Source organism: Thermobia domestica, chromosome 2 (assembly GCF_964235325.1).
Source record: "Thermobia domestica chromosome 2, izTheDome1.hap1.1, whole genome shotgun sequence".
In the NCBI taxonomy this organism is placed as follows: domain Eukaryota; kingdom Metazoa; phylum Arthropoda; class Insecta; order Zygentoma; family Lepismatidae; genus Thermobia; species Thermobia domestica.
Window position 1 is genome coordinate 249,829,178 of NC_137455.1, and position 24,731 is coordinate 249,853,908.

The 24,731-nt window shown below is 37.2% G+C and overlaps 1 protein-coding gene across 8 annotated transcripts in view; it reads right to left on the bottom strand.

Moving 5' to 3' along the window:
* homer (protein) overlaps positions 1–24,731 on the bottom strand; it is a 444,718-nt gene that overhangs the window by 80,081 nt on the left and 339,906 nt on the right. For all 8 annotated transcript variants that reach the window (XM_081748567.1, XM_081748571.1, XM_081748572.1 and 5 more), the window contains one exon: positions 17,101–17,252. In XM_081748567.1, the coding sequence (XP_081604693.1) occupies positions 17,101–17,252 (152 nt within the window). The remainder of the gene's footprint in view (positions 1–17,100; positions 17,253–24,731) is intronic.

Sequence of the window (24,731 nt, forward strand, 5' to 3'; positions counted from 1 at the left end):
ATCCGTTAAGTGAATCTTCTTCCAGGGATACTTTCTAGGGGCTTTTTCCCCTCCCTTGGAGTTGGCAAACAGCTCCTTACCCCTGAGCTACGAAAAACTAAATTGCTATTGTGAATATACGATAGCGTCCTAGTTTAGCCCATTTATATTTTGATTTTGTCACTGCTGAGAAATTTTCTAGAAGAAAGCTCGTTGAAATTACATCCAAAAAATGGGGGAAAATCTTTTTTCGACTTTCTAATATACCCTGGAGCTGGATGGAATACCTAAACGGAGGACAGAGAATTTAACACTTTTGCGTACATGTAGCACCACGTACATAGCTGAACTCTTCGTGTATAAGCGGTTAGCGTACGCGCCTTTGGCGTGGGAGACCCGGGTTCGATTTCCGGCGGGAGCTCATGTGGTTCGGATTCCACGTTAATCTGTAGGTGCGTCGAATATAGCCTCGCTGCTGAAAGGGACGTTAAAATCAACTCAACGTACATAGCTCATAGTACTTTCACTAAGTGCATGATGCTTTGGTCACACACTACGGAACCTTCATCTCTTGTGTGCCAATTGCGAGGGCTCGCAGAGGGCTGTCTTGCAGTTTTGTTGTGGAATGGCGTCAATTAGCGTGGCTGTGTTGTAGTCGGCATCTATGCAACTTGTGAGTGATATACATAGTTAGATGCTCTGGTGTTACGTGTGGAATTGCTGTATGACAGGATAGGTAGTGTTGTGTTTAATGGTAGAGGGTTGTGTCTAGGTATTCACGGTCGTGTAGAAGTGTAGACGTTGCTCTTTAAGTAAAATTGATTGTGTTAACATAACATGTCTGCGCAATGGCAGATTACCCTGTCCACGAGCTGGCAGATGTGCATCTCATTTATGGAGAGGCGTTTATATCGTGACCGTCGCCCTCAAAGGAGAGTAACTTTCCCTGTACTTTTCCACTCCTCCATATTCGCCTTCGAGAGAAGGTTTCTTAGAATTTCTCCTACGTGAAATCGGAGAAGATCGCACCATGTCGACAGTTAAAATTGAAGACAGCGTACTGGGACTGATCAGAGACCGTCCTGAAAGTAGCAGTAGCCATGGATAGGGCGTAAAAATCCACATGCAACTCTAGTGAACAATGAGCAGCACAGATTTAGTTGAGGGTGCGGTGCGATATGGTGGATAATTTTGTAGTACAACCTTATTTATTACCTGTCTGCCTGTCTGGGAGTACGTATTTTTTTTTGCGTAATGTTCTCCCAAAATTGTTAGAACAAGTGACAGCAGATATGGTCCCAGCAAGACAGTGCACTTGCACATTTTCACAGGAATATGCAGACCTACCTAAGTGAAACCTTACGAGATCGTTGGATTGGGAGAGAAGGACCTACGTTATGACCACCTCGTTCACTTTATTTCACGCCCCTTCATTTCTTTTTTGGGAGGTATGAAACGCTGTTTTTATGCAACACCAGCCACGACAGCTTAAGAACTTGTTGCTTGAGTTAATATAGCTGTAGCAGTCGTCTCCGAAATTTCAGACGTGTTTGACCGCACGCGGAACAATTTGCTTCGCCGATGTCATCTTTCCAATGAGGTCAACGGTTGACAATATCAGATTGTGAATTGTTATTCTTCACAATTGTCTCCTATACACACACTGCATTGCACAAATACTATATAAAGTACCTCTGAGTATTTTATAGTTATCCTACTTTGTGCGAAACAGAATAAATCTGTAGTTTGAAACTAGATTTCTTTGTATCATTGTGCAACATGCGTAACAGCTTGTGTTTCTCGAGTTTCATTGCTTCTGTTCTCGGAATTATTATTTCCACGGAATTACGTATTACGAAGAGGAAATCTTTTAATGCAGCTTACTTTCGCCCAAATTGTATTCACATAATTTGTGGGAATCACCGTTGTCATGTAAGAATCCCTTGTAGTGTCGTTCATTATACATGATCTTTGCCGCTTGACTGCCTTATGCACAATCGTTATAAACCTAATCTGGATCAAAGTTATTTTTCCATTTTCACACAGTCTTAACTTGGACAGGAAGCCGTTTATTTATCACCCGTTACCATTAGCCTAGAAAATATAACTGATACGTTAAAGACTTCTTTTCATTTAAATTCTCCTGAGAGTTTATTCTGTACTGAGACCAAATAAATCAATTACACATTTGTATCTGTCTTTCTTTCGGATTCTAAATGTTCTAACTTGAACGATGTACTATTACTTTTGATTGTTATAATCTTGTACTTGATTCTTGTTCATTTTTCTCATTCAACGTTTGATAAAATACTCGAAGGAATAATCCAGTTTATTTGGGGTGACCTTTGCACCGCCACTGCACTACAGCCGATTGTACACTAATGGAATCTACAACTAAAAGTAATGGACATTCCCTTTTGCTCGATTTCGATCCGACATTTTGTTCTCGAGTATGGCTATTTCTGCATTTTTCAAAAAATTTCGGGTGGTCCATATTTTTCGTTTAATTTTGGGGACAGGAATCACCTCCCAACGTTTACTACATTAATTAAGTTACACCAGGGTGTCCATAAAGTCCTTTGCCACCAATAAAACTCGGAAACGGTAAAATATATGTCAAAACGAGAAAACACGTATTTAATCATTTCAAAAGTACCACGTATTGAGGGAAACAAAGTTGCTCCAGGGTCCCTCGGAGGGTCCCAGACAGGTTCCAACTCAAAATTTTCAAATAGGAAGGGAGGTCAAGTACTATATTGTCTGAAAGCTATTTTCAAAAGAAAGACGGTGGAATAAGTTTCGATGCTCTATAGTAAACCTGTACAAAATGGCGGCAGGTCAAATTGTTAATACAGTTTGCATTGAAAAATCTTTGGCCATCCCTAGAAATCTGAAATGGCTCAACCGATATAAAAAACTGAAAAACACGTATGCCATCATTTCAAAAGTACCACGTATTGAGAGAAACAAATTTGCCCTAGGGTCCCTCGGGGAGTCCAACTCAAAAGTTTCGAATGACAAGGGGTCAAGTAATATATCGTTTGAAAGCTATTTTCAAAAGAAAGACGATGGAACGGGTTTTATGTTTCAATACCAACCCTACGTGAAATGGCGGGTAATTAACATGTTAACACGGCCTTCATCGAAAAGTCCATGTCACTTCCAATGACCCGAAACGGTAAAACATAAGATGTCAAATCGCTAAAAGGAGTGTTCTCTTATTTGTAAAGTAAGTATAGCTTTCCGATGTGCAAATATTTGTCCCAAAATCCCTGCAGGTTCCCAAGTGCGGTCCTAAAATTTGCGAATAGGAAAAGGGTCAAGTACAATATTCTTTGAAAGTTATTGGTAAAGGAATGAAGATGATACAAGTTCGGAACGGCTATGCAAACCGTGTCCGAAAGATCATGGATTGGGTGAGCTGAGAGATATGCCAATATACACATCTATTGAAAGGTTTAATTAACTGGGTATCATGTCTGCATTACTAACTGAGACAATATTATTTCAAGTAGAAGTGTGCGTATTACTACATCGGACGCTATTAGTAATATTCCTATTTCAAGTACTAATATTTCTGTTCCATCTTTCTTCTTTTAACAATAGCTTTCAAACGATATACTACTTGAACCCCTTTTCCCATTTGAAAATTTTAAGTTGGACCCCGTCTGGGACACCCAGAGAGACCCTAGGGCAACTTTGTTTCCCTCAATATGTAGTACTTTTGAAATTATGAAATACGTGTTTTTTTAGTTTTGATGTTTGTTGAGCTATTTCAGATTTGTATGGGTGGCTAAAGACTTTTCAATGCAAACTGTATTAACAATTTGACCTGCCGCCATTTTGTACAGTTTTACTATAGAGCATCGAAACTTTTTTCATCGACTTTCTTTTGAAAATAGCTTTCAAACGATATACTACTTGATATCCCTTGCTATTTGAAAATTTTGAGTTGGTCCCCGTCTGGGACCCTGGAGCAACTTTGTTTCCCTCAATACGTAGTACTTTTGAAATGATGAAATACTTGTTCTTCAGTTTTGATATCTGTTGAGCCTTTCAAGATTTCTATGGGTGGCCAAAGACTTTATCAATACAAACTGTATTAACATTTTGACCTGCCGCCATTTTGTACAGGTTTACTATAGAGCATCGAAACTTATTCCATCGTCTTTCGTTTGAAAATAGCTTTCAAACGATATTCTACTTGACCCCCTTTGCCATTTGAAAATTTTGAGTTGGTCCCCCTCTGGGACCCTCCGAGGGACCCTGGGGCAATTTTGCATCCCTCAATACGTGGTACTTTTGAAATGATGAAATACGTGTTTTCTTGTTTTGACTTATATTTCACCGTTTCCGAGTTTTATTGATGGCAAAGGACTTTATGGACACCCTATATTATATATATATATATATATATATATATATATATATATATATATATATATATATATATATATATATATATATATATATCTAGGGTGTCCATAAAGTCCTTTACCATCAATAAAACTCGGAAACGGTGAAATATAAGTCAAAACAAGAAAACACGTATTTCATCATTTCAAAAGTACCACGTATTGAGGGATGCAAAATTGCCCCAGGGTCCCTCGGAGGGTCCCAGACGGGGACCAACTCAAAATTTTCAAATGGCAAGGGAGGTCAAGTAGTATATATATATATATATATATATATAGAGAGAGAGAGAGAGAGAGTGAAATTTTCTTGATGTAGTGACCAGCACACCGGAGTTGCGTACAGAATAGTATAGGTTTGAATCCTGTTTACGAATAGATCCAGGCCTCGTCTAACGTGACCACATATTATTTCACCATTTGTCACCCGCTAAATACCGTTCATAGAGCCGTTTGCAATGGACTCTGTGTTGCCGGGTGTGTTTGGCTGTGAGTGTGTGAACACGTGGCTTATGCTTCACTTGCAGGCGTAAACACTGGCTGATTATCCTCTGCAAAATTGATTTGGATCTTCTAACACCCCTGACAATGTCTCTTTGTGGCGGCGGATTCCCCTGGGTCATAAACTTCTGCACTTGTCAAACCACATCCATTGTACGTTTCTGACGAGAGTGTTGTTTTCGAGCCACTGTGTGTACACCCGCTTCCTCTGGCTGTGCATTTTTGTTGCGTTTGAGTATATTGAAATACCCTTCTTGGAAATGATGAGACCCTTGGACGAACACTGTTTCACAATTGCACTGTAGCTGTATCCGATGTCGAAAAGAGCGATGATGTGCCCCTCCCAGAATGGGGTCACTTTTGGAGGCAATTCTACTCTCGGAGCACTTCACTTCCTGCTACCGAATTCTCCACACAACTTGTTTCTGATTGCTCTGCTGTGCGATTCTAGCATCCCTGGCGGACGTTCTACTCCGTTTCCATAAATGTAGACCGACGTTCTGTATACTTTCTAGAAGATGAACTAGTAGGTTTACACAATTATTTCAATAAAAGCTGAAATTAATAAATTTAGACGGAAACTTCTAGTTTGGTGTCCTACGATTATGCTCTATACGCTAAAGAAGACGGATGATTGATGAAAAAAAATGATTATTAATAATTCATGCACTAAGAATGTGAAAGAAAACGTGAGAACCCCGAGAAAATCTAGGGCCACGATGTTATCCACCACAAACTCGCGTGGCTGGATATAAAATCAGAAACTCCTCGCACTAGAGGGGAACGTTGTATCACTGAGTCACCGTGCCCTCTTTACGATTAACGATTATTGTACTATATACAGGGTGAGTCTATAAATTCGTCTAGTACCTATAAATCAGAAAAGACTGAAGATATAAGGCTGAAACAGAAATGGAGAGAGGAAAATGCCAGGGAGGTAATAGAGTGGAGCATTTTTCATGCTTCTCAGGATTGGATACTAGAAAATTTCATTATATTAATATTGATCATTTAGTGGACACATATTTCTCTACACAGTGACTTCCACTGAGCGAAATACTGGAACATTAAGTGGTTATTATCTAGTTATATGCAAATGAAACCAATGTTGTTTGTTACCTTATTATGGAAAAAGTGCTAACAGTTAGAAATGGTTTTCTGAACACAGCACTTGGCTCGAGTCGAGTTTTTATCATGTCACTTTCATTAAGGAGAGATGAGGAGGATTCTATATTTATACCAAAAGTAGAGTTCCTCATAAGTCCATCATATGACGGAGTTGAAACTTGGTATATGAACTCCTTATTGAACGTAAGTGGATATGCCTAGCGTTTGCGAAACTTGCTCTTCTAACGGGGAAAAGTGGAAGAGAGAGCAATTTATATAACATGCTTCTCAATATATAAAAATAACATCAACGTTGTTTATCTCAATGTTACGAGGAAACGATGAACTGTTTAAAATGAAATTTACAACATAGCGCTTTGTAAGAGAGAAGAACTTATAGTTTCATTTTCTATTTAAGTAAGGCAAGGAAAATGGATAAAATATATTATCAAATACCTTCTATAAACTTAGTCTTCTCCTGCGATGAACAGAGATTTTACTAGTCTATCAGTGTTGTTCTCCGTATAAGAGTATATATTATAGACAAAGAGTGCTCTCAGTTGCTATGCTGCATATCCGTGATGTGTGTTCTAATATTCTTACAAGTGTACAAGCATATTGCTTGTCAATTAAATGCTATATGTATTTGGAAATCCATACTTGTGTTCGGTGCAAATCTTTGAAAATTGAGGTTCAATCAAGGAAACTGAAATTTTACAAATCTTGATATACAACGTCGTAATTAGAAAAACTGTTGACATGTTTTTTGGTTGCATCAGGAAAATATTCTTTGACAAAACATTCTCTCAGGTGACTGACAATGTGACAGTAAGACAAAATATTTTATAGCTTCTTTGATTTTGTTATAGACAAGGACTTCGTTTAGCACAATTTTATGTTTATTATTTTCATTATTTTGTGTACACTATTTTCCTTGCATATCCTTTATATTTTGTATATTTCACCAGAATGTTTTTTTTTTCTTTCTTTGTCATGAAAATTTTTAATGGCAACATTGCTAAGATGGCTAATTTTCTTATTTGTTGGAATGTCCTCACTGCAAATATGTAACGTTCAAAATTACAAACAAGTGAACGATTTTAAAACAAATGTTACCCGTTGCTTAACACAAGAGAAAAAGAACTCAACTACGAAGAATCGAACTTAGATCTATGGTTTTGAAAGCAAGAACGCTAACCACTTTTCCACGGCAAACATAAACATCTGCCGGTAAATAAATATAATATTATTCCGAAGTATGTGAGAAGTCACAAGTTTCAATTGAAGTCAAGTTAGATGAGAAAATGTTTGTAATTAATCAGCTGTGAAAATATCTCCTTACGTTTGGCTAGAAAATTATTCAAGGCTTTATTCAAGATTAATATATTCTGTAGTCTCCATTACGACTTTTAATCTCCTTGGTAAAAACTTAACTAAGCTGGCAACATATCGTTGTTCCTGTGCAACTCTTTCCCACACATCAAGAATTAACTCCCATAAATCGTAAGCTCTCCTTGCTGGATTACAGGCTAATTGTCTTGTAGTGTTCTCGTAAACCCTACCCATATATTTTCCATCGGATGCAGATCAGATACTCGATTACTACTCGCTTAATTCAACACTGAGTTTCTGTTGAAACCAGGCTTGAACCAAATGGGAATCGCGAACTGAGCCACGATCTTGTTGAACTTCTACAACGCTGTCCTTAAATGCATTTCTTACAATTGGGTTGCAAAATATCGTATCCAGATACTTCTGGCTATTCAATCGATCCTCTACGCGGTTAACCCAACTACTGCATTCTTACATAAGCACTCCCAGCAGTGAACAGTGACATGCCCCATTCGATGTGTGCGAAGCAAGTACTGCGGATCATACCGTTTTCCTACAGATCTATAAGCGAGTCTTGGACTATCATTTGACAATGTAAAATCTTCTCGTCTGTAAATATTACTCCATTCTAGGTACAATTAATATTTGCCTCAGCAAATGCTAGTCGGTCGACTTCGTGGATGTTTGTCAACTGCTCCTTACGTGCAGCTCGATAGATTTGAAGACTGCCATCTTTGAGGCAAGGTCAAGCAGTGCGAAAGGGATCAAGGAAACGAGATGCTACACTAACTGTCGGGAACTCATGAAAGGATTTTGACGGCTGACATTAATCAATGCCTGATCTTGGTCCCGGGTTAAGACCCTCTGAGGACCCGTGTCGGGTTTTTGATCCACATAACATATTTCTATACACTTCCTTCACTAGGTATATACTGTAGAAGGAGGAAAACCAAGTTGTTCACCAGCTTCTGTTACATTCATATTAGCATATTCAACCAGAGCAGTGAATTGCTCGCGAATCGTTTGAAATCGATTTTCCATGGTTTACAGGTGTCTGACTAGTAAATTTTGCAAAGAGATTCTTTTCTTACCTACTAGGTATTCGTAGTGAATCATCTGCTAGCTGTTTTTCTTCGGGATAGAAAGCAGGGCTATCGGACTCGGAGATGTTATGCAGAACTTCCCCTACTAACAAACTTCTAAGGTGGCAGATAAGTGCATTGGGCCTAAGCACAGTAAGTGCATTCGCAGTAAGTGGCAGATAAGTGCATTGGGTTGGGACCAGTGATTTATTTGTGGATTTTATAGAAGGGGAAAATTTTTATAAATGATTACTACTAAAACATAAAGTTGAATTATTGTATTTTATAACAGATTATATAGCCTATGAAAGGGGTATTTTCCCTGGGAAGACTGAACTAAGAGACAAGGAAGTCAAAACTTAGAAGGGGGGAAATTCCCAGGCTTCCCTGGCTACAAATAAATCCCTGATTGGGACTGAATTACTATTTTATCATAGAATCAAGAAACTATAAAGAAGTTATTTATAATTATTATATTACAACCTATTTTGTAAAATTATAATTGTTATTTAACTGTTATATATTATTGATTGGTATTTTCTCAGAAGGTTGTCTGTCTGTGCTGGAAGGGGAAGTTACACTCCAACCCAATCTATCAAAATGTTCATGTTTTAAACAGTTTCCGTCATGGTTTATTATTATTATTATTATTATTATTATTATTATTAAAGTATAAACTTCCAGAAGCTTTACGAACAGTGGCGGCTAATGTTAGTGTTGCAGCGTTGCGCGACGACCAAAGTATTTCAAGAAAAAAAATATTATCATCAATAGTAGTAAAGAACAGAAAAAATGCTTTTTAATACTCGCATATAGACACTTTAAATAACATATTTTTTACTTCTGTAACTGTCCGTTCTGTTAATCCGTTTTAAGGAGCGAAAAATAATCCATCACAGAGTCTCTCATTCATATTGTGTTGCAGCGAGCATACAACGACCAGATTCTTTCAGCGCGGCAATTGCAGCAAATGTTAAGTCTCCTTTCCCCTATCTCAGAAGTTAAAGGGACTGGTCGTTGCAGTGCTTCTGCAACACAGCACGGTTTCCAGTGAACGAGAAGGTTTTTCACGCTAAATAAGATTTCTGAATTTTATTTCACTGGCAATTAACAAATAGAATTTGTTTTTATGCATTCATATTTTTAAATTACGGGACCATACTGAAACAAATCAATATAATGACAATTTAAAAAAGCGAATGCAGAATTACAAAATAAGAAAGAAAATATCTAGTAGAGGAGAAAAGAAATGAAAGTAGACCCGCATTTACAAGTTAATTCTTAGCTTATATTGATAACGAAGGCTTCTTCTCCAGTAATTTGTGAATCAAATATTAATAAGTCAGTATGTAGAACGCTCCCCCCCTCTATGGATAGTATTTTAGTATAAACATATTTCTTTTATAAAATAAGTATATTTTATACTCTTGATAATTTCCACATAAAACCGTATGATGGGGAACGCCACATTGAATTTGGGACTAGTTAGCAATGCTCAGGGGCATAGCTACGAGGGGGCTCCACTTGGTCCGGACCTCCCAAAAATTTCGAAACTTGACTAAAATTTGTAGACTTTCGTAACGAACTATACTTGTTTAACAGAGAAACGATTGATGTATGCTAAATATTTTATTTTACGCCTCATCATGTACTCTTCCTTTTCTTATAAAAATAATCGTTCTATCATTTTTTCTAAAAATATAGGTGACAGTAAGTAAGAATTACTTATCGTCTTTTTGGGTGCAGTAAAAGACAGGTTCCATATTATGTAGACGTATTGGACCTCCCTCAAATACTTTGGACCCCTCCCAATTAACATTTCTGGGTGTAGAACTGGCAGTGCTGTTTGTTTTCATGTTCTTCGATTTTTAGCTTCTGTTACATGCTGATCCTTCATCTGGCGGGTTTCGAGGTTTCCTTTCCAGAACATACCACATTGGTAAACATTGTTTCGCCTCATGTGGAAGTATATTGTGTTCATCGTGCATTGTGTAACAACCAAGACGGATGATTTGGAATGCAGTTGTTTTCTTTTACGCACATGTGTGTATGTTGATGTATGAATATGTGACATTCGGAATTCATATACCAGTACCTATTTTGTATCAGCTGTTTTGGTTTTTAATTATTAGGTTTAATTTTATTGTGTGTGCTTTAATTCTGTAAATAACCTACAAATTCTGAATGAATTGTACACCATAACTTCTCTAAATAACTTACAAAAAACATTGACCAGCTTTCAACTGAGAAAAATTTGCAATTAAGGCTTAGACAAAACAAGCAATGGGCAATTCAGGAGAGTGTTCGAAAAAAATCCAGTTTAAATTTACAGGATATCTTATGGTAGTAGGGTTGTTTGCACCAGATACATTTCCTCAATTTATTTTAAATTTTCCTGGATAAACTGTAAATAAAGTGTGTTCAATGTACATTTTTTTATAACACTAATCTCTGCTACGAACTCTCCTCGGTCAACGCTGAAGAGGAATTCGGATCACTGTCAGGGACTGAGTTTGCTAGAACGAATCGTTCGCAATAATCTAGAAAAAAATATTAACTGTACCTATGGCGTGAGCAAAAGACGAAAAGATTTTTTTTTTTCACACAAAGAATTGACACTTTCAAGGAATTGAATGTCCCAAGAAAGGTTATCACCATTGGTTATGCTTTCCATCGAAAAAGACCTGACAATAAGAATACCAGAGTTCAACCAGCATGTATTAGACAGATTTGCTCCAATCAAAGAGAGGAGAATGAACTTACTAATTAATTAAGGTGATTAATAGGATAAAATGTTTTGCATTTTTTTTATTTTTAAAAACAGAATTTTATTTTATTTAACATGTCACATAGCATTTGCATCTAAAGTTATGCTGATTAGTCAATGAGTCAACTTTATATCTTCTTTCTCTTATCTCAGTGGTAGAGCGTTCACCTCTGGTGCTTGGGGTCCCGGGTTCGATCCCAGCCCCCGCCAAGTGAACTTTGTGGTGGACAACACCGTGTGCGTGGGTTTTCTCGGGGTTCTCCCGTTTCCTCCCACTTTCTTCATTCCACCATTTCATTCATTACTCATCATCACCGTCTCCTTTCGCCTAACTGGCATAACTGTGGGACGTAAAACTCAAAGATTTCCTTTCATTTTTTCTTTCTCTTATCGTTCGTACTGCAACACCCGAAACCACAATCCACCGGCCGCTACTGTTTACGAACGTACAATGAAAAGCATGTTTCGGTCAGAAATACTACAGGTTTGCGAAAACAGAGGCAGAAGATAAAATAGAAATCGGAATGGCTGGCCTCTGGCAAACGTAATAAATCTCGTTATTGAGGCGAGATTCAACAGTTCACTTACATCTACTGTTGTGACTTTATTAATGTATCCAACTTTGGTTATCTTGTTTGGATGGTTAGAGTTTAGTATCCTTTTCTGTTCTGAGGCTACATGAGTTATAGATTTACAGTTTTAGGCAGAACCCGAACCACTGTAATGGATTCAAATTTCAAAGTTATTGTGCCAAAAATTAAACCCAGAATCTCGTACAGCAAAGACGCGCGTCCAAGCTACTATACCAGTGGGAAGGAGTGACTGAGATTATATTACTTAATAATGTCTCGCGATTATATTATATTCCGAACCAAGATCAGGCCTTCTGCATAATATTTAGACGTATTATGAATCCCTTCGAGTATAATACAAAATCCAAAACAATATGTACGATGGTCATTTAACTCGAACTGGCAACACTGCTACGACTGGAGTGTCGTGTGGGTAGGAGACAAATGACGAACGTAGTGTGTTCCGTGGATGTGTGAGTCAGTTCAACGCTGCTGTGGTCCCATATTACGGTGTGTGTGGCGAGTAGACATTGTTAAAGTAATTGTTGTGTGAAATACCGCCCTAACGCAATGTTCACGCGTGCAGAACAGCGTGTGTTTATCAAATTCCAGGTGGCACGAGGGCGAAATGCTAGGACGATTCACAGAGGATTAGTAGAGGTCTGTGGTGAAGCTGCTCTACCGTATCGGACATTGGCGAGATGGGTTGCTGCATTTTAGGCGGGATGACAGTCAACAGACAAAATGCACGGTGGAGGGCATATGCGAACGGCTACGGCAAAATTCATCTTGTAAGACTACAGACACTGCTTGACGGTAATCGGCGCTGGACTTGTAGTGAACTGGCGCAGGAGCTAAACATTTCTTTTGGATCATCATCATCATAGGTATTTTGCCTTTATTGGCAGGTCACTTGCCGCAGCTGAGAAGCTTCCATGCTCCACGGTCCTCCGCTAACTTCTTCGTCTTCGCGTATTATCTTTCTGTTTTTATATCATCCATTAATTGTAGTCTCCTTCGCCCCCTCTCTCTCTTTCCCGACACCATACCCTCTAGGACGTCCCTCATGATACAATCTCTTCTTAGGCAATGTCCCAACCAGTTTCTCTTCCTCTTCCTAATAATATCTAAAAGTGTTCTTTTCTCACCCACCATTTCTAACACTCTCTCATTCGTTTTGCGCTCGACCCAACTAATTCTTTCCATTCTTCTCCACACCCACATTTCGAAGGCTTCCAGTCGATTTTCATCAACTTTACGTAATGTCCACGTTTCCGCCCCATACAGTACAACACTCCACACGAAGCATTTTATGAGTCTTTTTCTCAACTCTTTCTTCAAGGTCCCACAAAACAGACTTTTCTTCCTCCTAAAGGCTTCTTTCGCCATTCCTATCCTTGCTTTTATTTCACGTTCGCACTTCATGTTATTACTAAGAATACTACCCAGATATCGAAAACTATTCACTTGTTCTATTTTCTCCCCTCCTACTTTTATATTTGACACAGACCCCTCCGTTCCAATCACCATGGCTTTTGTCTTTCTAACATTTATTTTCATCCCATATTCTTCAAAGCCCTTTCTCATTTTTTCTAACATTTTATTGATTTTCTTTTCAGATTCTGCAAGAAGCGCCATATCATCTGCAAATCTTATGCATCTAATCATTCTACCTCCTACCGAAATATCATCATCATCATGTAAACTCTTTTTCACTATCTCTTCTAGATAGACATTAAATAGTGTTGGCGAGAGGCAGCATCCTTGTAGAACTCCCCTTCCAATTGTACTCTCTTTCGTCAGTTCTTCCCCTATCCTAACACTTACTTGTTGGTTCATGTATAAGTTTCTTATAAGTCTTCTATCTTTCCATTCCTATCTTCGTTAGAACTCCCAACAACAATTCCCAATTCACGCGGTCAAAAGCCTTTTCTAGATCAATAAATATAACATACCTCTTTCCCTTTTTCTATAAATCTTTCACTGATCGCCCTTAATAATCCAATTGCATCTCTCGTGCCCTTGCCTCTTCTGAACCCGAACTGCTCCTCCTCAACTTCTTTATTTGTTCTTTCATATAACCTTCTGTTTAGTATTCGGAGCAGAATTTTAGCTGCATGAGATATGAGACTAATAGTTCTATAATCCTCACATCTCTTTGGGTTCGATTTCTTAGCCATCGGTATCATGATCGTTTTCAGAAAGTCTTTTGGCCATTCTCCTGTTTCATATATTTCATTGCATAGTCGGAACAATTCTTTCTTTCCCTTGTCTCCTATATTTTTAATGAATTCGATTGGTATGTTATCTATTCCGGTTGCCTTTCCATTCCTAATCTCGGATATGGCCTTTTCAAACTCATCCCTAAGAATACTAAATCCTTTATCATCCTCGCCTACTTCATTTTCTACTTCAACCTTTAGGCTACACGGTCTATCCCTACTCTCACATAAGTCTTCAATGTATTCTTTCCACCTTCCTATGACCTCATTTCTCTCACTGACTACCTTTCCATTCTTATTTTCTACTGCCATCATAATACCCCCTTGTTTCCTCCGAAATTCCATAGATTTCACCTCCTTGTACATTTCCTTATATTTCCCAACTCTTTCTAATTCTTCTACGTCCTCGCATTTTCTTGTGCATCAGTGTTCCGCATACTAACACAAGATCTTGGCATGCGGAAAAATGCAGACAGATGGGTACCTCATGCTCTGACCGAGGTTCAAAAGTGGCATAGGTGGGAATGTGCGCGCCTGCACCTTCAACGTTACAATGAGGAATGTGATGACTTCTTGCACCGCATTAATGCAAGTGACGAAACGTGGGAAAGATCGTACGAGCCTGAATTGAAATGTCAGTCGAGTGAATGGCGCCACTCAGAATCTCCACGACCGAAAAAGCTTAGGCAAGAGCCAGCAAACGTGAAGGTGATGATGATAATGTCATACGACCACGAAGGCATTATCCTGTCACATCAAGTTCCACCGGACGTTACCGTCAATGCTTCACACCTCAGTGAACGTTTGCGACCAGCATTGCGGCGCAAAGGTCCACACCTCTTGGAGGCTGGACCAATTCTCCTACATGACAATGCCAGATACTATACAGCCAATCCAGTACACTGTTATGACGATGGGGTTGGGAGGTACTGGAGCACCCACCATATTCTCCAGATATGAGCCCCTGCGATTTTGATCTTTTCGCAAAAATGAAATAACCTCTCAGGGGCAAACGTTTCAGAGACATTCCCAGCATTATTCGTGCCTTAGGGCGCACTGTCAACACTCTCTTACAATGTGGGGCTTTGACAGGTATTCAACGGTTACCAGACATTTGGCGAAGGGTTCAACAGGCTGGCGGAAACTACATCGAAGGATTGTAAGCTTCTTGAGGTGAGTGATTCACCACATTCCATTTCACAACTATGTTGCCATTTTGAGTTAAATGACCCTTGTATATGTATTCAATAATTATAATGTTCAACTATAGTATATCTCATTTGCTTAAAAGTTTATTCTATTACATTATTATGTTTTTAGAACAACACGATTTTATTTAATTACAGTATTCACTTATAAGTTTCATAATACATTTTCAGATCAAAGAATATCGAATCAAAAGTAACTTTATCATGATAATAGAATTGTAAAGTTTAAAACTGGAATGTAAAACCATTCTTTAAAAAAACAACTTTTCATGGTTGTGCAAACACTGTGATATAGCACTGTGTTTTTCGTTCGTAAGCAACAAAATCGACTACCTTTCATGCGCTGTATGGTTTTGGTTGTCTTAACATTTAAAATGAGACACACTTCTAACCAAATTGTTAGTCAGAGGCAGAGGATTCTTTTGGCATCCTGTATGTGTTTTTGGTGTGAATTACGTCGTTATGAAATGTTTTCTTTTCTGACCTGTGTGTATCTTGAGAACAAACCATGGGCATTTTTTTCTTATTTCATACTTTCACATAAATAGTACATTTTAGAATACATACAATTCATACAAGAGATTACACTGCATTAAGAGGAGCAATATAAAAATCATTTTAAAAAAGTTAACTGCCACATAAATCTCATGGGACTTTAATTACACTTTCTGTATGAGGCGCAAATAAGAACGAAATTATAAAAATTACAAATAAATTTACTGAACCGTCTTCAAAAAAGCTTTCCTCGGGGTCCCGTCGATTTATTCTATTGGGAAAAAAAAATCACCAAGATCGACTGACAGCCTTTTACAAAAGTAGCAACATATGCTAGACATGTAGGTGCCATGGGATATATGCGGCTTCTTCAGAAATTTTACTGTAGGTCCCGCGACGTTCTTGTTTAAAAGGAACAAAATAACTCGCCAGGGACGTACGCAGGGGTGGGACCTCGAGTCTAAACCCTCAGAAATCCTGACTCTTCTCCACATGTAGCTTACTTGTAAGGGCGATTTTGCAAAGTTTAATACAATTTTTCCTCATATTGAATTTGTTCTCCTGCAGAAGCTTTCGATCCCTTCCCGAAATAAATTCATGCGTAAGTATCTGGATAGCATGAATAACGTGTTACCAGGAAAGAGCAGAATCTTTTCAAATATTCTTGCTTTATCCTGCTGATTTCAACAGATTTTTCATAAACTGCTCTTAGTTTGATTTCAATGAAGCTGACTGGGGAAGATCATGCTTTAGGGAAAATAAAGCTAACTGGGTACAGTCATGCTTAAGGGAAACTCCAATTGGCAGTGAAACAAGAAACAAATCGTTAATTATTGTAATCTATTTGTATTGATAGTTATCCTGTTGCCTCTACTTTTATGTCGGTCATTTTTTAATAGTTTTAGATAAATTATATAAATGTATTAAATTTGCGATTAAACATTACCGCATATTTTTGTATGGTAGATATTTTTGATCTACACGTACAGAAAACAAAATTACATTATGCGTTCAGTAATATTATCGTTCAATTTTCACTCCTGTCTGCGGCAGAAATCCAAGAAAAATAAGGCAGACATAAAGGGAATTTGTAGGATCTACGTTCATCATTTAAGACTTGGTTATTTTACGAGCCGTCTACGTTTCTATGACCAAGACTCTACGTGTTGTTTATGACATAATAGAATACTATTGTCCAATTCTGTTTCCCTCCTTCGCTACGAGAGCCTTCTGCATCAATACTCCATCTGTTTAATAATTTGTTTGAGAATTAATAAAATTATTCGTGACTTTCTAAAAAGGATATTATGAAGTGTGCAAAGTGAAAAAATACGTACTAAATTACTGTCTCTCCAGTTTTCCAGATCCACTTTAGAAGAGTTTCCAAGTAAAAAAAATCACAAGTATAGCTTTTTTGACTAACCTTTGGGCAAGTGCTAATTTCAGCCTATCATTTTCATATTTGAGCTGTGCTTCTACTGATCCAGGTGGAAGATTAGATACTGCAGGAGTAGACTGCTTATCTGTGGGTGCAGCAGCAACAGCTTTCGGCTGATGTTTTGGAGACTCTGATGGCTAAAAAGGAAAATATAATATAAAAATATTAGTAAGGAAGAACAATTCATATATTAAGTCAGTATTACCGGCAGAAAGATAGGAATTATAACCTTAAAATAGCAATACTGATTAGGACCAAATAAATAATTGCTAAATATATGCAAAACACGACAATATTTATAAGGCTAAACGAATTAGATTATGAAATAAAAACGACTCGTGATTAATTTATTTTGGTTTTCCTTTTCATTTGCGGATAATGTAATTAAATTTTATAGTAACATATAGTAAAATTTACATAATCAAATTGCGTGATGAAGGTTTTGGGTTCGTATTTTTCCAGAGCTCTTACTTCCCCACCTTTTTTTCTCCCAATTCAACGAAATTGTGCAGGTGTTTCGTTATTAATTCTTCTTAAGAGGAAGATGAATTTACCAAATAATGTTACATACTAAGTGAATCAGAAGTTGACTTCATCAAAATTTCGTGACGACTACTTACAATTTCCTCTACAAAGTCACATAAATTAACAGTCACATAAATTAACCATTTAGCTTGATGTTCGAAAACTTGTGAAATACATAAAGGAACAGAAAATACACCTCCTATTTTACCAGTACTGTACTGCGAATATCCTCAGCGTGATCACATTACAAACAAATGGTGCTTGGAAAATAAAATAACCATGGCTTCAAAAATCCATTCGCCTGCTCGCCAGTGGCGAGTAAAGTCCAATCAATCAAAAACGTGTTTTATTACATGTCACTCCATTTTTTTTTTTATATTTGAAAGAGATAGATCAATAAACAAAATAAAAAAGGTGTATTGATATATTTACTGTGTCACAAAGTGATTTTTGTTTATTTGTATAAATACTCTGATTGCAAAATGGTCTGGCTAGTAGATTTTTTTTTCCCGTTTGCGAGTTCATACAAGCAAGATTTTGCAAGCCCTGAAAATAACCCATCTCGCACGCTTAGATCAGCACAGGATTGTGTCAATATTTTAGATCTTGTCAAGATTCTTCCTTCGGGCATGAGAATAAAAAAATTAAGTAAAACAAAGTAAAGCAAGAAGCAAAAGTAAAGGTCGATAGCGCAAACGGAATTGCCAAAGAGAAACTGAAAAAAAAGCTTCCGAAATGATCTTATAAACAATAGTAGAACAGTGTAGTCAAATATTGATATTCAACAGGGTTTTAAGCCTAACTCTCCATACAAGAGTCATGCAGAGATTCGAAACATTGGGTAATTTAATCTCTTATACATCTAAGAAATTTGTCGTTATAAAGTGATAAATTTACAGTCATATTCAAAGTGCTGGTATATTAGATGTTTGTAGAAAAAACGTATCTGGATAATTATGAACATAATTTTCCAAGTTAAAGAGGGATTTTTAAGTGCTGCTGCAACATTATTATTTACTCAAATATACTTCATCACTGGATATATTTATTCTGCAAGTACGGTGGGAAAACTTCAACAAAAGCGATAAAAAGCATAAAACAATTAAAGTGCTGAAAAGGAGATAAAATGCATTACTATTATCTATAAGATTTTTGTAGTATGTGCAAAACCAAATAAATTAATGCCTCATGAAATTACCATCCAAACTAATTTCATATTACGCCTAAGTCATATTGTTTAGTTTGGCACGGACTTCAAAACTCTTTTATGGATAATGGTAATGAATTATCTTCTGCATTTTAGTGCTTTTGTTGAAATCAGTTAATATTGTAAAACTTTTTATTTTATGTTATTTTATTTATTTATTTTTTTAGTGGGTTCGGTTATTTTTCATTTAATTTTGTATAATTTTTCCACTTTTTCGTTACGTCGTAGTTACACATCTAACTAAAAGTACGACACTAACTTCCTATAAAATCGGCCGATCTACAAAACATCCGTGAATACATACATACAAACATACATATAAAAATAAATTCTGTACCTGAGAGCATGAAATGCGTAAGTCACAAATCCTTGTTTTTCAGAAAACAGCAAAAGCATATTGGACATACTACATTATATACTTGGTTAATTACGTCATCTATTCATATAGAACAAAATACAACCAACCATCCGTTGCAGGATTCCGAAAGATATACAAAACTGGTTTAACTCATTTTCGCCAAAATTGGACTTACGCATTTCATGCTCTCAGGTACAGAATTGGTCTACGAGTTACGGAATTATACATCAACACACACATGGTATTAACACAGCTGTTGAGGAGTTTATTGTCTACCTCCAAAGACTATCATCAGATCTTGATAAAATTTATATAATACTTGCGAAAAAGTACATTCTTCGAAACTAAACTAAAAAAATAAATAAATAAATAAATTAAAAAAAATAAAATCGGTACATTTATCTTGAAGGTATGCACGAACGTGCACATAATGAAGTCGGTTAATTACGATATCCTAATGAAATTTGTATGGGATTACTGGAAAAGTATAACTAACTAACTCTATGGCCTATGGAACCCGGAGGTTCAATGCCGCGTTCACAAAAGCTCTCCACTGACTTCTATCCTTAGCTAACTGCATCCAGTTTCTACTTTGTATTCCAATGCGCAGAGTCGAGTCGAGACAGAATTTTCCTGACAAAATTCGAGTCGAGACACAGCTCTTCCACCTAGATAAAATCAATTTTGGATGCGAATATTCAATTTCTTCTAACGATAATTGTAATCTACGATACAGATTGAAGTAAGATATTGGCTTGAACTGCTTTATTATCCACTTAACCTTCGTATACTGCAATTATATCTAAGTTTGGCATAAATATTTATTATTGTTAGAATGTAAATACTGAAGAATATATATTAACACACAATGAGGAAGAACTCAATGCTCTTAGTAATTAACAAATTGGTTGCAAGTTTATTTAAAATTAACTTTCTTGAAATCTAAATCAGCATTATCAGAAAGAAAGCAAGAGACCGTTTTGTTAATTTGGACCAGACAGAAAATGCAGGTGGTTTACAGGCGCCTGTGAAACATACATAGACAGGCATATTTTTACAGGCGCCTGAAAATGGAACACTTTTAAATGCATGAGACAGGTATCGATATTTTTCAAGATCAATGCATGTTCATTTCACGGAAACAGGTAGTTTTCATGTTGATAGGGTTGCAACCTTGCAACGTGAAAAACACGTGTAAACAACATGTAGAGAGTGGAAAGACATGTAGGCAACCGGCATATTCCATGTAGTTGACATATACGTTACCTCATGAGGATCTGACGATAGCTGCTTTTCATTTGATAAAAATATAGTTGACATGTTAAATACATGTGAAATACAAGCGAATTAGTGAGCGTGTTAGCGGAATATACATGTAAAGTACATCGCATTAAGTGTACATAAAATTTGCGTGTCACAGGTGTTGGACATGCATAAGACATGTACGTTCCCTGTATATATACGGCAGAAGGGTCATGCAGGTAACATGTACATGGGAGCCACATGTAACATGCAGCTTGCCTGATCATGAATTGGATATTTATTGCATAGATCACATGCATGCAGACAGGTAGCCAAAAGTGTACATTCATTATGAAGACAAAATATTCTCAAATTAAATAAAGTTTAAAGAAGTTACCTTGAATTTGTCAGTGCCAAATTCAGTATTCTCTACTACTTTTGACGAGGGGTATTGGTATATTTGGGGAGAGAAAAGGCAAATTTGGGGGGATCGCGTCCAAGTACTTGGGGGGAAGGGATCGGCACTTCTGCTCACAACAATATATTTTTCTTTACCTGCACCACATAGGAAAGACGTACAAGTTGAGCAAGTTGGTGTCTCACACATTGCAGGAAGCCAACAAGCAATAATTACTAACAGTTTGTTTGTCGTTTTGTGGCAGTGCAATGCACCCCACGGACGTACGCAGGGAGTGGGTCCTGGGGGTCCGGAATCCCCAAATCCGGACTTTTTTTGTAAATTTAGTTAATTTTACAGTTTTTAATATAATTTAGCCTGAAACTGTTTGGAAAGCCCCGCCAAAATCTTTGGACCCCTCCCGAAAGAAATTCCTGCGTACGTCCCTGATGTACCCAATTCCCATCGAGTACTTACCAAGTGGGTCATGCGTGATACTGTACTTCAAATAAAAATATAGAAATAAAGTGTAAAATTCAAATCCAATTACTTGAATGTAGGCTGCATACTTTAAGGAGTAATACTACTTTCTGATCCATCTGATCCAAGGGTGTGCGCACGCCTCTGTATATGTGTGTCAGCACCTTGCATATGTGCATGCCTGAATATTACATGTTCCCTGCACCCGTAACATTAATGATTCACTCCAATCAACCCTGCTCATTGCATTTTCCATTTACCTGTACATTTCATATAGATGGGTTCACATTTTACATGTACACGGAGATAATACAGGCATTGTATTCAGTTGTAATCCCATGTGTTATATATGTGTCAGGACCTTGCATAGCGAATGCCGAATTGGGGATTTGTGCCTGAATACTGCATGTCTTCTATGCCTATAACGTGAATGTTCAGCTCCAACCCACCTTCTTCATCACACGTATCTGTTTAATTCATTTATTGGCAATCATGATCATTGCATGTTCCTGTTCACCTGTACATTGCCTGTACACTGCACGTAGCGGAGTTACACATTTCGAATGTACACGAAAATGATAAATGTAAAATAACATATTCTACATCATGCGTTTTCCATGCTATACGCTAATACATGGTATTTACATGTAACGCGAATGTCACACATGTATATTACATGTTGATAAACAGACACTTCCTTGTACTTTTCATTCTTACTGTATGCAAATGTTACCAACAATCCATTCAGGGTACTTTACATGCACATATTCCCTCCATTTACTTGCAGGTGAGTGACTACATGTACATTATATGTTCTAATTTTAATGTACAGGCTCTGTACAACGCGTGTTTTCGTGGAAACTTTCCAACAGAAGTTTAATACTTTTTCGACATGCATATCACCTGAAGACAATGTGCCTGTAATATTTTCTTTACATGGGTTTTCGCCGAAACAGGCGCCTGTATAATGCCTGTCAAAATCTGACAGGCTTTTACAGGCAGTTCCATGTACAAAACATTGCATGTTTCCTCAAACATTTTCATAATAGAGATTGAGGAATGTGTATTTAATCGAACATAATATATGAAACTAAATGGAATGGCATGTGGAACCGAACTTGAAAGAGGATATGATGTGTAAATGAAAAATTAAAGAAAGCAATGGTTAACAGGAGTAGTCACTACTTACAGCAGATGAGTGAAATCTACCCCCCCCCTCCCAAAAAAAAGTTCAACAATTCTGAAACATAAGGGTGTCACATTTTCTTCGTTTCCTGACAAAATTGAAAAATAGATTTTGCATATTTTTCGTCTATACCCTTTCAATATAGTTAGCGAACAAACCAAGTACGGTCGACTGACGAGATGTCAAGTAAGTGAAATTTATATAGGAAGTTTCGATACAGCGTTCACCGAAGTGACGCAGACGTAGTGTTGAAGCTTCTGGTGGGTCCTATTTCGTAATGGATTTTAGGTCAGTGAGATTTCTTTATACGTATCAGAAAGCTCTTTAACTCCATACTAAAGGCGTGTCGTATGATTTACTTTTTCAAATCGTCAGGTGTTCGGACAACCATGAGCCCAATTCGTTTTGCTTTACTGCTCACAAATTTAACTTGAAATAAATTTTTACTTTTCCACGGAAACACAAACTGTTTTAATGCTCATTTTATTATGGGTGAAATGTATAATTCTGCAAGTAATAAAAATTTTCACGTCCATCTCCGAGATTCGATCCCTCGTCCTTTGGCTCAGCAGTTCGACACGTAGACAACTAGACTAATTGTCGTTGTGTAACAGCTTGCAGGAAAATCGGTTTGAATGGCACGAAGGAAATTGAGGGCATTCATTATAGCCGGATTGAGGCAACTACCATGTGCTCCCATGTATACATAATTTCGAAATACTTTATCCTTAAGTATTACAATGATGAACTGTTTCTACAGTACAGTTAATAACGGATCAACATATCTTATTACACTTAAAAGAGGAAAATACAGATTTACAGAATGTTTTCGATTGTGAGCGTTGGACTGTGGGTTCTAACCTATCATCTTTGGTTTACTGTTTCCCGAAGATACTCGAAGTTGAACTTAGGAAATGTTTGCCTCAAAAGACCAATATTACACAGTCCAAGTTTGAAAACTAGTTTTTATAGCAACTATAGTGATTTCCTAATTAAATTTAATTTAGAGTTACCCCGTGCCGTAAGCGTCGGTGGACCATCGAAGGATAACTAGCGACCTCTCGCCAAAAGTTGATGGCCCCACTGCAACGATCCGCGGTGGCCCCACTTCCGTTTTGAAAATTATACCACCAGTGGGCCACCGGTGCCGGAGACGCGACGAAATGCCAATGAATTACAAAATTACTCCACCAAATATGTTAAATAGCCTATATGCATGATTCATTTACATTGAGATGAGTCTAAAAAGCACTTACAAACTATATATAAAGTTCTCCCGGAATGGCGCGAAACACCAACCTTGTGATGTAGAAGCATGGGTTACTCTTGACCCCGGAGCTCACTTTAGGAAAATTCGTCAGGAAAAACAAATATTCAGGGTTATTCAAAAAGAAAGAACAGATTTCAAACATTTATTTCTTCCCAACTACAAAAGATAGAAACATGATTCGAACGTTACTTGATTAAGAAAAGTTTACAATTTATTGTTAGTAATTATGGTGTGCATTCAATATGAGCACTGTGTGTTACACGACAGATGTCAAAACGGTGGCTCATTTCTTGCCACACACGAATCAGCTGGTCTCTAGTTATCGAATTCACAGCTTCAACAATTATCTCAATGTTGGTTAACAACTACACAGCGTTAAATACCTCAATGTTGGTTTTGACGAACAGTAACATACGAAATAGGTATAGCGAGGGTAAAGGCAATATTTCAAGTTCCTTAAATATTGATCTACATGAGTCGTTTATTTTGGCCCCAGCCATAGTTCTTAAAACCCCTTTTTGAATAACGAACAACATATTACTTTTTTGTGAGTTTCCCCAGAAGATTATACCATATGAAAGTAAAGACTGAAAGAGTCCGAAATACAAGTTACGAATCGTATCTAGTTTTAAAACATGTTTGATTGATTTTAATGCATAGAGCATTTTATTGAGCTTTTGTGCTAGTGAAAATATGTGTGCTTTCCAGGAAAGATTGTGGTTTAGCCAAAGACCCAGAAATTTAGTTGAGTTAGAATACATTATTTTTTGATTATTTAACATTGTATCAGTTTCTAGGCAATGCTTATTTTCAATGTGATGAAAATTTAGTGCTATAGATTTCTCTGTGTTTAATTTTAGTTTGTTTTGGGCAAACCAGTTTTCTAAACTACGGGTTGTCTTGTCAACTTTATCACAGATAATATCATGACTTGTGCCTGTTATAGTTAGA